At 44.9% G+C, this 15,445-nt stretch overlaps 1 protein-coding gene across 1 annotated transcript; it reads left to right on the forward strand.

Moving 5' to 3' along the window:
* The first annotated feature begins 1,359 nt into the window (after positions 1-1,359).
* LOC311009664 (ubiquitin-protein ligase E3A-like) lies at positions 1,360-10,532 on the forward strand. Its single transcript, XM_084003990.1, has 12 exons — positions 1,360-1,652; positions 2,239-2,283; positions 2,927-3,231; positions 3,323-4,575; positions 4,661-4,805; positions 5,641-5,846; positions 5,930-6,094; positions 6,434-6,589; positions 6,682-6,755; positions 6,866-7,009; positions 7,642-9,269; positions 9,514-10,532. Exons 1-11 carry the CDS (start codon positions 1,576-1,578, stop codon positions 7,760-7,762), a joined length of 2,691 nt encoding a protein of 896 aa, XP_083860116.1. The 5' UTR covers positions 1,360-1,575; the 3' UTR covers positions 7,763-9,269; positions 9,514-10,532.
* The last annotated feature ends 4,913 nt before the right edge of the window (positions 10,533-15,445 follow it).

The following is a 15,445-nucleotide window of genomic DNA, read 5'->3' on the forward strand; positions in this document are numbered from 1 at the left end:
CCTATTTTCGTCATATTTTTGATATGTGGAATAAAATTCAGCTCAGAGTCAAAAATCACGCCCAGATTTTTTACTGACTGTGCTGGTTTAAGATCTTGTAGTTTTGGTAAAAGTTTCTCTCTCTGGCCTTCAGGACCTATAACTAAAACCTCAGTCTTGTCCTGGTTGAGCTGTAGGAAATTCTCTGCCATCCATGACTTAATGTCTAAAATACAGTTAAAAAGGGCGTCAATTGGCCCTGTGTCATCAGGAGACACAGCGATGTACAGTTGCATATCGTCAGCATAACTATGGAAGCTGATGCCGTGCCTCCTGATGATGTCCCCAAAGGGGCAGCATGTAAAGATTAAAAAGAAGTGGACCCAAAATTGACCCTTGGGGAACCCCACATCCAATTTCATGGGTTCCTGAGGAACATGTATCCATACTTACATAAAAGCATCGGTCTGTGAGATAAGAACAAAACCAGTTAAGAACAGTACCAGAGATGCCCACCAGGTGTCTGAGCCTATTTAATAAAATGTGATGGTCTACTGTATCAAAAGCTGCGCTTAGATCCAGTAGAACCAACACTGTGAGCTTTTTATTATCAAAATTCCACCTGATGTTGTTTAAAATCTTTAAAAGTGCTGACTCGGTACTGTGGTTTTTCCTAAAACCAGACTGATGCTTCTCTAAAACGTTAATTCTGTTTAAAAAGTCGTTAACTTGGTTAAAAACCAGTTTTTCTAATTGTACAATGAGAAATATGAATTACCAGTAAGGAATAAAGCCTTCCAGTTTGTATTTGATCACAGAGTTTTTGCCCAAGGGGGGCCATTGTGGGATTTGTGCCAAATTTATGTTATAAATATATATATATATTATATATTAAATATTAAAAACACAATGAGACGAAGGTGTGTGAACCAAGGTGTGCCGATGATGCTACATGTTGACTGGACAAAATTTAGACACATTAGAAGTTGAACTTTTATTACTGATATGATTTGATACATTTTCAAAAGCACACAAGTTTAAATTGTGTGCCAGTCCAGTATCCTCTTGGTAGCTTTTTTAAACATTTCATCAGTGATATTGCTGATACAGATTTAAAACATTAAAACATCATAAATATTATGCAATATATATAATATAATATAATATAATATAATATAATTTCTTGATTCCTATTTATTTTTATATTTTTATTTTTATTCATTTTTTTTTATATAATTTATTTTTCATTTTTTTTTAGATTTTTTTGTATTCCCCAATGCATTTGTCATGCTGAATCTGATCAAGTGTCAGTCCAGTTCCATGGAGCATGTGATCCATTCCGGCAGCTGTGAACCGCTAGGACGCAGTGCATTGTGGGACGAGGGTTAATGGTGAAGTCAAGATGGCTGTGAACCTCAGGCAGAGTAAAAAACCTGTAATAGGAAGGCCGTGAATGAAGTTTAGGATAAACTCTCCCCCGTCGCTGCCCGTTTACATTGGAACCAGCGTGCTGTCGAAGCTGTGATAAACCCGCGGAGGACTCGGTACATTCACGGGGAGCAACAAAGTCACAAACAACTGAGGATAAAGTCTCGTATGAATCCCGACGAGAAGCAGGACTGTGAGTGTGCGCCACCACAGGCCGAGACTAGCCCCGCAGGAGGAGCACATAGGTGGGGACGCCGGCAGGAAACACTCGGGGATGCTAGGAGAATCACTGGGACGGACAGCTAGCTAGACGTCGCTGCTAGCTCAGCGAATGCTGTTGCGCTGTCTTTGTTGTTAGCATTATAGTCAGACAAACATCGTATTGGTTGATTAAGAAGTGAACATTCCTACTTTGGAAACGTCACTTCTGCGTGAATAATAGTTGAAATAAGGAAGGCCGCATGCTAGCTGTTTTGAGCTATATTAGCGGGCTAACTCACCGTCAGGATGTTCAGGTCCCTGTCATTTCTGCTAGCTTACTGGACTAGCATTATTGCTGAATTTTATGATTCAGTTTCTTTGTTTTTATATTCAATAATAAACTATGGCCACACATTCAGCAGAATACACTGACAGTAATATGTTTAAGGTGAATTAACTGCTTTTTGGCTAGCATGTCATGTTTCATCGTTCGTAATAATGCGATAAGTATATGAAAATCTGTCCCAATGTTGTCCGAACAGATAATATGAATAATATTTCGAGGCCCAGTGTTTGTTGTTATGTGTGACCTCTGCTGTGCTCATCCTTATTGTCTGCTGTTTGTCTCAGAGAATACGAGGAGCCTGAAATAGAAAACCCAGAAGCAAGCCGAATGTAAGTCCACCTCTTTTTATAGAAATCTGCTTTTGTCTGTTAACTTATATTTCACTTCCTGTAATGCTCAGTTGAATCTGTTCTAATGATGGTGAACCATAGTGCTGTTGCTTTGGAACAAAAAAGTGACACCAGCGAGTTAAAATTAGAGTTTTTTTTTAATAGATTCCTTCAAACCTTGTTTTTTTTAAACAAGTTTCAGATTATTTGAATTATTCAAGGTGGACAGTTCAGTTTGAAATAGAAAACAAATCAGAAATATACAGATATGGTTGAACTGCAATTGACGAATCAACGTCAATAATTAATTTAATTCTCAAATTTATTAGAAATGTATCAAAAATTCCTGCTGCCTGACATATTAATTTTAACTCTATAATGGCGACTGGGCCTCTCAGAGTTCTATATATGCTGCAGTTATTTTGGACTTAAATAGTGATTAACAACGTTGGAAAAACTATTCAATCGTCTGAGTGTATGGCTGCTTAATGTCAGCCATCATTAAAATCCATAAACCCAGAGTTAATGGACGTGGTCATGTATTTAATGCACTGTGTTTTTAAACTGCGAGATGTCGGATCCCTTATGAGTGGATGAAATCACCCGGTGCTCATCGTGTGTTGTGCCTCACCCCTGAACACAGGAAGCGAGCAGCTGCCAAACATCTAATAGAGCGCTATTACCACCAGTTAACGGAGGGCTGTGGGAATGGGTCCTGCTCCAACGCATGGTGTGCCTCTTCGGTCGGCTTTGCCCGCATGGATAACAACACGGCGGCGGTCAAAGCCCTGGAGCTCTACAAGGTCAACACCAAGCTGTGCGACCCCCACCCCTCAAAAAAAGTCACAGCCTCGGCCTACCTGGAGAGCAGCGCTCTCAGCAACTCCGCCTGCAGTAACAGGAAGTTGAACCATAAAGACGTCCACTCTGTGCGGGACAACTTCAAAGGTGAGTCTGGACGTTGATGGATGAAACGTGGCAGGACCTTCTGATGATGCATTCCTACACTTTAATGGCGTTTACCTTTTTTTGCGTGCAGATGTAAGTTACCTGACAGAGGAGAAGGTGTATGAAATCTTGGACAACTGTGGAGAGAAGGAGGACTACTCCCCTCTCATCAGGGTCATAGGTCGGGTCTTCTCCAGTGCCGACGGCCTGGTCCAGAGCTTCCGGAGGTCCAAACCTCACACGAAGGAGGAGCTCAAGTCCCTTCAAGGTAAGGACGAGGACAAGGACGAGGACGAGAAGGAGGCCGCCGCCTGCTCCGCCACCGCCATGGAGGAAGACTCCCCCGCCTCCTCTTCATCATCCAGGCTCGGCGAGGGCTCCTCAGGAGACAATGAAGTCCAAAAGCTGGCCCCCGACGAGGTATCGGTGGACATTGAAGCTGTGCGGCGGGTCTACGAGCGCCTTCTGTCCAACGAGAAGATAGAAGCTGCCTTCCTGAATGCGCTGGTCTACCTCTCGCCCAACGTGGAGTGCGATCTGACGTACCACAACGTGTATTCACGAGACCCGAACTACCTGAACCTGTTTGTGATAGTGATGGAGAACAGCAACCTCCACAGCCCCGAGTACCTGGAGATCGCCCTGCCTCAGTTCTGCAAGGCCATGAGCAAACTCCCGCTGGCAGCTCAGGCCAAGCTGGCGCGCCTGTGGTCGCACTACGGCGCCGAGCAGCTTCGCCGCATGGTGGAGACCTTCCAGCAACTCATCACCTATAAGGTGATCAGCAACGAGTTCAACAGCCGCAACCTGGTCAACGACGACGACGCGGTGGTGGCGGCCACCAAGTGCTTGAAGATCGTCTACTATGCAAACGTGCTGGGGGGCGACCTGGACACGGAGCACAACGAGGACGAGGACGAGGAGCCCATCCCGGAGTCCAGCGAGCTCACCCTGCAGGAGCTGCTGGGCGAGGAGCGGCGGAACAAGAAGGGCCCCCGGGTGGACCCGGTGGAGACGGAGCTGGGGATCCGTACCAACGACTGCCGGCGGCCGCTCGTTGCCTTCGAGGAGTTTGTCAACGAGCCTCTAAACGAGGTGTTGGAGATGGACAAGGACTACACTTTCTTTAAGGTGGAAACTGAGAACAAGTTCTCTTTTATGACCTGCCCCTTCATCCTGAACGCCGTCACAAAGAATCTGGGCCTGTACTACGACAACCGCATCCGCATGTACAGCGAGCGGCGTATCACTGTGCTCTACAGTCTGGTGCAGGGCCAGCAGCTCAACCCCTACCTGAGGCTCAAAGTCCGGAGAGACCACATCATTGACGACGCGCTGGTCAGGGTACGTGTGCGCCACTTCAAATCCTTCTCATTCTTATTGTGTTCATAAAGATCAATCATGAATCCGTTGATTTGGTTGTCTGCAGCTGGAGATGATCGCGATGGAGAATCCTGCAGACTTGAAGAAGCAGCTGTATGTTGAGTTTGAAGGAGAACAAGGCGTTGATGAAGGAGGCGTTTCCAAAGAATTCTTCCAGCTGGTGGTGGAGGAGATCTTCAACCCGGATATCGGTAGGAAAACACACCACCATTTACAAAAAATATATTGTATAAAACAGCGCCCCCGCCGGCGCATCAATGACAGTTCAGGTGGAACGTGGTACTGCAGCACGGGAGACCGAGGCTTCCAAAACAAACGCACACTAAATGATAAAAAATTCAAATGAAGTTCTGTGAGCTCTGGGTTCCTCCTGGTTCAGTGGGTCCTGGGTTCCTCCTGGTGCAGTGGGTCCTGGGTTCCTCCTGGTGCAGTGGGTCCTGGGTTCCTCCCGGTACAGTGGGTCCTGAGTTCCTCCTGGTGACAGACTAGCCCGGCCTCATGTGACCAGTATTTATCCAGGTCCTGGATGACATTGATTTGTTGCCCGGCCCTCACGTTCCCCCGACTTAAACCCATTGAGCACCACCTAGGGGACGTTATCTGTCGGTTCATCCGATGCCACTAAAGACTGTCCAGGAGCTCCCTGATGCCCTGATCCGCTGACTCCTCAGGAGCCCAGACATTGTGAGGAGTGCATCCAGGCAGGCGGGGCCAAACACACTACTGAGTCACATTCCTCCCAGTTTCTGTGATGAGTTGAACGGCCTTTGATTGACATTAAAAGACATTAAGGATTTAAAGGAGTGTACCAGTGTAGTTGTGACTCCTCTCCATCAGCAGAGCTTCCTCCTGTCTGTATCGGTGTTTACTTTAGCAGAGCTCAGACTCCCTGTTTTAACTAAACTCGTAAGTCTCTGGGTTTGTGCCATTCAACCTTTTGGAAATCTTTGCATTGAAATCAAATGAGGTTTCCGTAGATGTGCATATTAATGAACTCTGTAACCACGTGACCTTTCCCTCTTGCAGGCATGTTCACGTACGACGAGCGCACCAAAATGTTCTGGTTCAACGCGTCATCGTTTGAGAACGAGGGCCAGTACACTCTCATAGGCATCGTCCTGGGCCTGGCCATCTACAACAACTGTATTCTGGACGTCCACTTCCCCATGGTGGTCTACAGGAAACTCATGGGGAAGAAGGGAACCTTCAGAGACCTGGCCGACGCCAATCCGGTAAGAACCCGCCTCAGCGATCAAATCGGCACACCGTCAGTGCTGCGGGGCTCGGTCTGACCCGCTGAACTGTGTTGGGACAGGTTCTCCACCAGAGTCTGAAGGAGCTGATGGAGTACGAGGGCAGCGTGGAGGACGACATGATGATCACCTTCCAGATTTCCCAGACGGACCTGTTTGGGAACCCACTCATGTATGATTTAAGGGAAAACGGGGACAAGATTCCAGTGACCAATGAAAACCGAAAGGTGAGACAAACCTTCTTGAGCTCTCACCGTACGGTCCACAGGACTCGGAGGTCTTATTGTTGCCATGGCGTTAGGAAGACTGGCTCCCTCTGATGCAGCCTACTGGAGCAGGTCTTCTTCAGGACCACCAGGCCGTTTAGCTCATGTTAATCAAGTGGAGTAGCTGATTGATGTCTTTTTTGAATGTTGGGTGAAGAAAACAGAATTAGGATCAGAATGTCCCGCTGTCAAATAAAGCCCAGCTGTGTTGGCAGGTAAATCCCAGCGGGCGAAGCGGCAGGCCGACGTCTGCATGGGGATTTGGCCACTAACTCTCCCTGCTGCTGTGTGTTTGTGCAGGAGTTTGTGGCTCAGTATTCTGAGTACATGCTGAACAAAAGTGTGGAGAAGCAGTTCAAAGCCTTCAGGAGAGGCTTCCACATGGTGACCAACGAGTCGCCGCTCAAATACCTGTTCAGACCCGAGGAGATCGAGCTCCTCATATGTGGAAGCAGGGTGAGATCTGTCAGCACGCATTTAAAGATGGCCAGTCCTGTTTTCTGTTTCCGCTTCATCTCCATCCACGTTGTCTTTGTGTCACGCTGCAGAACCTGGACTTCCTCGCCCTGGAAGAAACGACGGAGTACGACGGAGGTTACAACAGAGATTCTTCAATCATCAAGTAAGGAAGTGTTTTTGTCGGTGCAGCATGTATGGGTTAAACACACGGAACGTCTACAAGTTGCTCCTCAGGGACTCAGACTGTTGGAATGTCCGTTTGATGACTCGCAGGGAGTTCTGGGAGACGTTGCACTCGTTCAGGGAGGACCAGAAGCGCCTCTTCCTGCAGTTCACCACCGGCACCGACCGAGCGCCCGTAGGCGGGCTGGGCAAGCTGAAGATGATCATCGCCAAGAACGGCCCCGACACCGACAGGTGAGCCACGCCGTCTTTATGTAGCAGCTCTGAATGGAGCCGCAAGACGCTGGTTTGAACTGGAGAAGAACTGGTGTCTGTACCAGCAGAACTCCATTCAAAAAGCAAGGAAAATAACAACGTGGCTCCAATTACCCACCAAATATACTGATGACATTAGACCCAGCATGCTTTTCTGTATCTGTCCAGCATCTCCTGTAGTTCATCCAACACATAATCCATGTTCAAGTATTATTTCACCCTGTTTCTCAGAAAAACACTGAAGGTAACATTCTGTCCACAAACACCACTTCAACCCAACCCAGAGCTTTCTACACTTACTGTTGTCTTCCTCATTTTAGCAGCTTTTCTTCACCAACTTCTCTCAGAACTCCATCTGAATGTATTATCAATTAGTGGGTTTTTGGTTTGTTGGTGGAAGCCTGTCTCCGTCTGCTGGGCTGCAGTACCACTCTCCACCTGAACCGTTAGTGGTGGCGCTGTTTTCCAAAGGAAAAGTCTCACTAAACACTGTTTAACTTGAGATGTGCTAGTAAATATGACGTTAAGTGTATAAACTGGAGTATCAGGGACGTCAGATTGCTCCCATCATGTATATATTTGATAAATAACTCCGTCATCTCGTCCTGCAGGTTACCAACGTCTCACACCTGCTTTAACGTGCTGCTGCTGCCCGAGTACAACAGCAAGGAGAAGCTGCGGGAGAGACTGCTCAAAGCCATCACCTACGCCAAAGGGTTCGGCATGCTCTGAGGCCGCGCTCCCAAACACACAGCCGACGGACTGTTGTCAGAAAAAGGCCATCAAAGCCCCGCCCTTCCTTTATCTCACACACGGTCGAAAAGGTTTGAGGAGAAGCAAAAGTGAATGATGAAAGAGGAGAACTAGAGCTCCGGTAGTCCTTCTGCTGTGCCTGCATCATCCCATCATGAGTCAGTGTAAGCACAGAGACCTCCTGATCAAAGGTCACATCCTGAGAATGTGCAGCGGCCTCCCCGTCTTGTTTTCTATGTACAGAGAGGATCATTTTCCTTATTATTTATTTTAAGGTGAAATGGGTTATTTTCATGCCTGCCTGTTGGGACAGAGGGGGGGTTCATCATAATAATAATAATAATAATAATAATAGGCAATGTAAATCTGGGACAATGAACTTTAAAGTAGACCCGAGCTCTCGTTCACAGACAGGAGATCTAGTTTAGAAGAGTCGTTCCTACACAATATTCCCCCGCAGAAGAAGAGCTCTCGCCGATCATTCCACTCTATTGTTTTCATCAAGGTAAGCATCGGATCGGGGGGGGGGGGGGGTAGTAGACTTGAATCGTGTCAGAGCTGTGTAAGTGCACTTAGACATTTTCAGAATGTTTGTTTTCTGGCCACAGGCTGCCACGATTGTTTGGAGCGTTTGATTTCCATGTCTTCCTGTGTTGACGATTCTAAATAAACCAGTATTTATATCACCTGAGAGCGCTTGGGGGGGGGGGGGGTGCTGGAGCTCCTGAGTCTCGGAGACGTGGCCGTTACACCCACAATAGATGATCACGTCAGTGTAACGCTGATATCTCACTGTCCCCTTAGAGACCCTAAGCCCCGCCCCTTCCCGTCTCCCCTTATACAATAAAGATGGACTTTAAATTTTGAATCCCGTTTTAATTGGACCACAAATTCCTCATATGATGTATGTTCATTTCAAATTCGTGGATCAATTGAAACGGGATCAACAAACAGGATTTTTCTGTCTCCTCTGAATATTGTACACATTTATTCTGAAGGTTACAGGAAGGGGCGGGACTTTCTCTCAAGCTGTGTAACCGAGTCTGCGTCCTGCTACTTCCATTCGTTTGAACATCATTCCCTGGAAACGTCGGCATCATGTCCTCCACTCAGCAGCAGCTTTGAAACACATGGTTGAAAACCCTTATTTGAAGTGAAGCTTTATTTCAATGTGTCAAAAAACCCAAACTAAAGAACCCTCCAGAACGTTACTGGTGCTTCAACCTTCAAATAAGTGGTTGAGATCATCTGGTTCTACTGGTGTTTAAGGCTGCACACGACTGTGAACATCTACTGTTAAACGGTGATTCAGGTCGACGTCGGCCCACAAGCTTTTCCCAGTTTAACCACATCGTCCTGATCAGGGAATGAAGCTGGCTCAGGTGTCATCGCTGCACCTCTATCTGGACCTGGAGTCCCGAGGGGAGATGGTGACCCGTCTCTGTCCAGCCTCACCACTACTTTGTCAATTCTGTTTGACATTTAGGCAAGGCAAGGCAACTTTATTTGTATAGCACATTTCATACACAAGGCAGACTCAAAGTGCTTCACATCATAAAACAAAGTGAGAAGAAAAAGAAAAAAAAATAGAAGAATTAAAAGAAAATAATAAAAAAAAATTAAAAATGCATTACAGAAAGAAAAGAGAATAAAAACATATTTGCAATAATTAAAAACAGTGCAGACATTAAAAGATTTAGCAGAAAGCTATGGTGAACACTTACATTTAGTGGCTTTGTTGTCTCAACCTAACTACTCTAGTTATTAAAACCCAACCATGTAGTTTAGTTATCTAAACCTAACACTGTGGTTTTGTTGTCTCAACCTAACTTATGGTTTGTTGACCTCGTGTTTCAAACTGAAACCATGTGGTCCAGATCCTGACGTCCCCTTGAACATACTTGAGAGTGTAGTGAAGTCGTACAGGAACGCCATTTAGAGGAGACGGGAGTCCAAACATGATCTTTGTGTGTAGAAACAGACCAGACCAAAAGCAGTGGTCCACTGGGAGCTGGTCAAAGGTCATGGAGTCGGTGGGTGGCTGGAGAAAGCTCAAGGCGGACAGAGACGGAGGTGACCATCCGTCCCCAAAGACAACCACCTGTTTCCATGTGACCCCCCCCCCCCCCCCCCCCCCCCCCCCCTCATTACACCTGAGACAAGCTTCATGACACCTGACAGACCCGTCCACCGAGGAAAACCAAGACGTGGGGTTGAAAACCACAAACGGTGAAATGTCCAACTAGAGTGCTGAGTCGGTCGTCTTGTGTTGCTTCCTGTCTGTAGGGGGACCACCCAGTTTGACGGGTCCCCACGCGGTACCGCTAAGACCACAGCGGGGTTCCCACGGCGCGCCACAAACCTGAGCCGTTCTTTCTGTTCCGTTGCTCTTCATTTTCTCGTTGTCATGGTTACAGATGGACCTGGGCATAGTGATGCTGGAGGCAACTTTTCATTGAAACCTCCGTCATGTGGAGCGATGGAGGATTACTTTCAGCCGTTAGTGAGCCCGGGTCTCTTTTAACATGACTCTGTACCTCTGTTTTGTAATGCTGGACATGCTGCTCACTTGGACATGTGACAGAGCTCTAGGGAAGGTCAAAAGGTCAACCCAATCCTGGCAGGGAAAGGCGTTTTCGTCCATGGGTTCGACTCCCGACAGTTGCATTCTGAAAGATTGAAACTGATGAAGGTCTACACGTATTCAGTGTTGTGAAACATGCGAAATAAAGATGACAGCTTTTTCCAACTCGTATTGACTCGTGATCCTGATTTGAGTCCACGGAGCCCGGAATCTTCCATCTGGTCTGCTGGGTTTACTCTGTCGCATGATGTCGCACAACATGCTAATTCTGGGAACATCGTGAAATCTGTAGCGTAAATGAAGCATTAAGCTCAGTTTTACCCATCTAAGCTAGCTAGCTAGCTAGCTAGGGAGCTAACCGCTAGCATGTCGGCTAGTGTTCTGATTACGGTTAAGTTCTCTAATAGTGACATCATGTGGCGATTATCATTAGCAATGTATTATATTAACACTATATTTAGAATTAAAGTACTTTGTACTTGAAGGCAGAGTAGGTTATTTGGGAAAACCAGAGACTTGACTTTGAACGCATCGCCTCGAGTGCCGTCACAACCATGCCGAACCTATAGGTGGCAGTGTAACGAGTATGTAAATGTTAAATGTCGATGAAGGCCTTGTCCTTGCATTTGTCATGTTGATTCATTTCCAAATTATACAATTGTATATTTTATTGCTTTATTTTGTCCGATTTTAAACCGATTTTAAACCGGTATCCAATAGCAACAATAGAATACGCCTATGTCACATGGAACAGGTTGGATCAAAGGCCACGGAGAGCGTCAAGCAGACTCTCCAGGAGAAGGAGGAGCAATGGGAGACCTCCGAGAGCTCCTTGAGGTCCTAGCTGGACCACCTTCAGAGCCAGAGCCCCAAGAAGAAGAAGTCTTGGTTCAGAAAGCTCATGCCTGGCTTCAGAGGTCCATGCTGAGGACAGGAAGCACATATATTCTAACTGAATGTATATATCATTTAGAAATGGATGTGCATATACTTTTTCAGTCCAAATCCTGGTGAGCAGCAGACTGAGCTCTATCTTGCAACCCCAGGTAACCCCTCTGAACACCAGCTAGCAAGCCGAGAGGAATGCCAGCGCCAAATGATTATTATTATACATCATTATTATAAGTATTACTATTATCTCATGCTACAAATAGACAATGGTGGTGTAGTGGCTAAGGAATAAGACACATTATCAAAGTGTTGTAGGTTCAAATCCAGGTTTGAATTTTACCGAATGACTTATTTTCTACCTTGAGTTCAGAACTATTTATGAAAGGCACACTCACACACATGTATCACCAAGATGACTTTAATTCTCAAATGATTTGATGTTGGATCGGCACATGAAGCAAACATCTCATGTTAGGTTGACTGGAAACTCTTTGACTTTCTTCATTATTTCATTCACCACTAGGGGTCCCTAGCGTACTTATTTGAAGCTTTGGGTGGTTCATCTGGCTGAGAGGCTCTGATGTTTCATGAGGCTTCATCTCACCATCACTACCTTCAACACAACAGGTTTCCCACACATCCTCACTCAACACCATCTTCCCCCAAATGACCCGCTTAAATCCCCCCAGCACCTCCTTTCCCTAATAAGCATGTACCATTACCTTTCCTTCACCCCTAAACATACAATAAAGAAACAAATATGTGTGCATCTCATTCCACCTGTGTATCCACCTCTACACACCCGTCTGATTTATGACCGACGTAACGGCAGTCCGTCGTCACATACTGTCAAATATGGTGAGTGTGAGAGGCTGTGAGGGCTTGAAATGGTAGAAATACAAATAGGACATCACTCCGCATGTCGCTTTATTTTGATGATCTAAAAGTGTTGGTTTTTATTTCACATATTTTACAGCCTGATCTGAACGTCTTCCAGGATCTTATCATCCCAGACCAGACGTCATTGTCAAATCATTGATTCACTAGTTTTACTTCAATAAGTTAAATTAAAATAACGGATTGATGATCAAACCAGGTGTGTAGCCTATGATGACATTCCTATGATTTCAAGTGTTTTATGCTCCTTAAATATTTAATGTTAATATATATCTGTGAAAATGTTGTTGCAATCTCAGTCTCCCCCTGGCGGCTTATCGAGAAAATATATGAATGTGTGACGTAGTCGGGCAGGTGTGTTGTGGGTAGTGTAACTAAAAGTGTTGTGTGTAAGCTCTGAGTCAGTCTACGGGGGTGAATGCGGTCCATGCTCCAGACGAGAGTCTATAAAATAAGAAGAAGTGCCTTTAATGCTTAATGAAGCACCGAGTTCATGTTGTTGCAACCACCGCCTCCCTGTCCAGTCCTTCGGCTGTTAACCCGGACCACCGGAGGCAATCTGCCACGAGCCAAGTTAGCAAGAATATTAGCTCGCTCCCAACTACGGTTCGGAGAGAGGAGCTGTGAAGGTAACAATGTAATATTCCACACATTGTAATTCCTCTGGCTTCCCCTGGTAACCCCATGTTTCATGTCGCAACTCTATGAACTGTGGGTAATTCCCTCAGGTAAAGTCTGAGGAAAGTGGGCTCAAAATGTCCGCGAGCGAGCCCTTGCGCACTTCAGGACTTGACCGTGGCACAGACCTGAACCCTCAGGGTCTTTACGGGAACACGCATCAATAATCTTCTGGATGACGCGCTGGAAGAGCGGACAGCGAAGCGGAGAGACCACGGAGAGAATGAGACGGACTTTGGGTTCAAGTTTACTGGAGTCGTACAGTGAAATTATTCATTTAAACCGAACGTTAGAATGGGTTTTTCGTGTCCTCCATTATGTTTTACACGAAAAACGGAACGTCGGATTAAACAATACGAACGTCAGTTTGAAGGTTAAATAGTTGAGTCATGATTTCACGTCAAGCGTCTGGAAACAGGTGAACTTGTTGTTACTCTGAGGTTGAGACAACCAGCCTGTCCTCCCTACCACCGCTGTGTGTCTTCACAGCAGCAGAGAGGCTGACAGGAGAGGAGCAGTGACGTCACAGGGCTGGTTAAAGGGATAGTTCGTAATTTTGGACATAAGACCTATTTTCCAAGTGAGCCGGTGTGTTGGGTGTGAGACTGTTTTAATGCCCGTCTAGCTAAGAACCATTGACTTGCGCTAGCCATAGCATAAGCGAACTCGGCAACTAGAAGAACTGAATGAAATTTCTTGAAAACGTCTCCAGACGTCTGGAACACACCGGCTCACTTGGAAAATAGGTCTTATGTCCAAAATTACGAACTATCCCTTTAATGTTTCGGTTGGAAACTTTCCATGGGAATTAACAGGAATTCATGGGAATAAACCTGGAATTTACAAAATTGAAGGTTGGTTCTGAACAGGGATTTTTTAATATAGTTGTGGAAAATATACTTAAGCGTAATTTTGACTAAAACGGACAGATTTCATGCAAGTACACTTGAGAATATCCATGTTGTGATCTTATTATACCATAAAATGCCATGTGCACCATCCGATTTCACACAAGCTAATGCTCAAGGAAAGTTTTTTGTAAATATTGTGAAAAGACATACTTGAAGAATGCCACAAAACTACAGCAGCATATTGCAAAGTGCAAATATAATATATGAATATTTCCCAAATTCCCCAGCGTAACTTCCCATGGAAAGTCTTCGGAAAATGTACTGGAAATGTTCTGCTGCTTTGTAACCCAATCTTTGAACAGATACACTACAATAATTGTCAGTCAAGTTAACTTCTACATGTTAGTCGAAAGTCATTTGGAATATAAATCTTAACTTGAAATGGGAAGTCATATAAACATATTCAAGTTGTTTTAACTTGAGATGGTGAGTTACAATAATGCAGACGTGTGTTTGTGTGACTCGGTAAGGGAAGTTTTCTGGCATTTATAATGTATACAGTTATTTGTTTTAACTGATATTATGATGTTGAAATAACTCGGAGTTAAAAGTAGGACTGCAGCTATCAAATCTTTTTGTAATCGAGTAATCTAACGATTATTACATTGGTTTATCGAGTAATAGGATGAAAAATTAACATTGTATACAGTTCCCATATAAACTGTTCATTTCTTAACACATTCGGTCAATGACTATAAAAAGCAATAAAGATAAGAAAAAAAGGAGAGAAAAAAAGCAAAAGATGAATGTTTTTTGTTTATTTAAATCTCAAAGCAAACAAAGACATCAAAATCACCTAAACTGTTTAAAAATGAACTTAAATTGCAAATTGCCAGCTTGAAATGTCTTACAGTGAGGTCAAAGTCTTTTTACATCCCATTAATAACACCCTCAACTAATATGTATCACACTTTGCACAGTGAAGCCCTTCTAGATCACCCAGGTACAAGATTTAAACACTAAAATAGATTAGCATCTTAAAAACTGCTTCCAGGACACCATGGACACCAAAATGGAGCCACAGAAGGGCGATTCCAGGAAATGTGAAGATGCTTCAACAGGACCTCCAGCAAGCAGAGTGATTAGAGAAGTGAGTATTTTGTGCTGAGTTTAGAATAATGGAGTCCCGTTCTCTCCAGGAGGGAGAGCTTGTGAAGCTCTGCTTTCCATCTTGCTTTAATATTCAGAGAATGGTCTCTTTTCAATATCATTTAGATATTCTGGTTTTGGTAAGAAGCTTCTTTTACAGGCTTTTTGCATATTATTATATGCAATATTATTATTTTGCAGACAAAGTCCCTGATTTGTAAATACCTAAAGTGATCTTGATTCTGCAGATTAAAGTTGTCGTTAAAGGTTAAAAACCCCGTCAATCAAAAAGTCGGGCCGGAGGTAAACTTGGACGGCGTGCCTGTGTGTCGATGCTTACTTCCTGATTGCACACACTCTGCCGTCTCGAGCACTAGCGCGTGCACGTGTGTGTCGTTATCAGCTGTATCAGCAGCTCCACCCCCTTCCCCCTCAAACCGCCTCTCCTTCCACTCAGCTGTTATTGCAACATACACTTAATACGTTCAGGCTTTAACAGGCTGACGTTTCCTTATCAGTAAACTGTTACCATGGTAACTGACTCTGTGAAGCTAACCTGCTCGCTGGCTTCAGGTTTTCTTCAACAAACTGAGTTTCTCCCAATCTGTCTCC

Source organism: Eutrigla gurnardus (genome assembly GCF_963514095.1).
Source record: "Eutrigla gurnardus genome assembly, chromosome: 24".
NCBI lineage: Eukaryota > Metazoa > Chordata > Actinopteri > Perciformes > Triglidae > Eutrigla > Eutrigla gurnardus.

Bases quoted from the DNA above. Each gene is read 5' to 3' on its own strand.
- LOC311009664 (XM_084003990.1), top strand. From the start codon at position 1,576: ATGAATCCCGACGAGAAGCAGGACTGTGAGTGTGCGCCACCACAGGCC. The intron at 3,232-3,322 runs GTGAGTCTGGAC...TTTTGCGTGCAG, and splicing joins TGTGCGGGACAACTTCAAAG to ATGTAAGTTACCTGACAGAG. The intron at 4,576-4,660 runs GTACGTGTGCGC...GGTTGTCTGCAG, and splicing joins TTGACGACGCGCTGGTCAGG to CTGGAGATGATCGCGATGGA.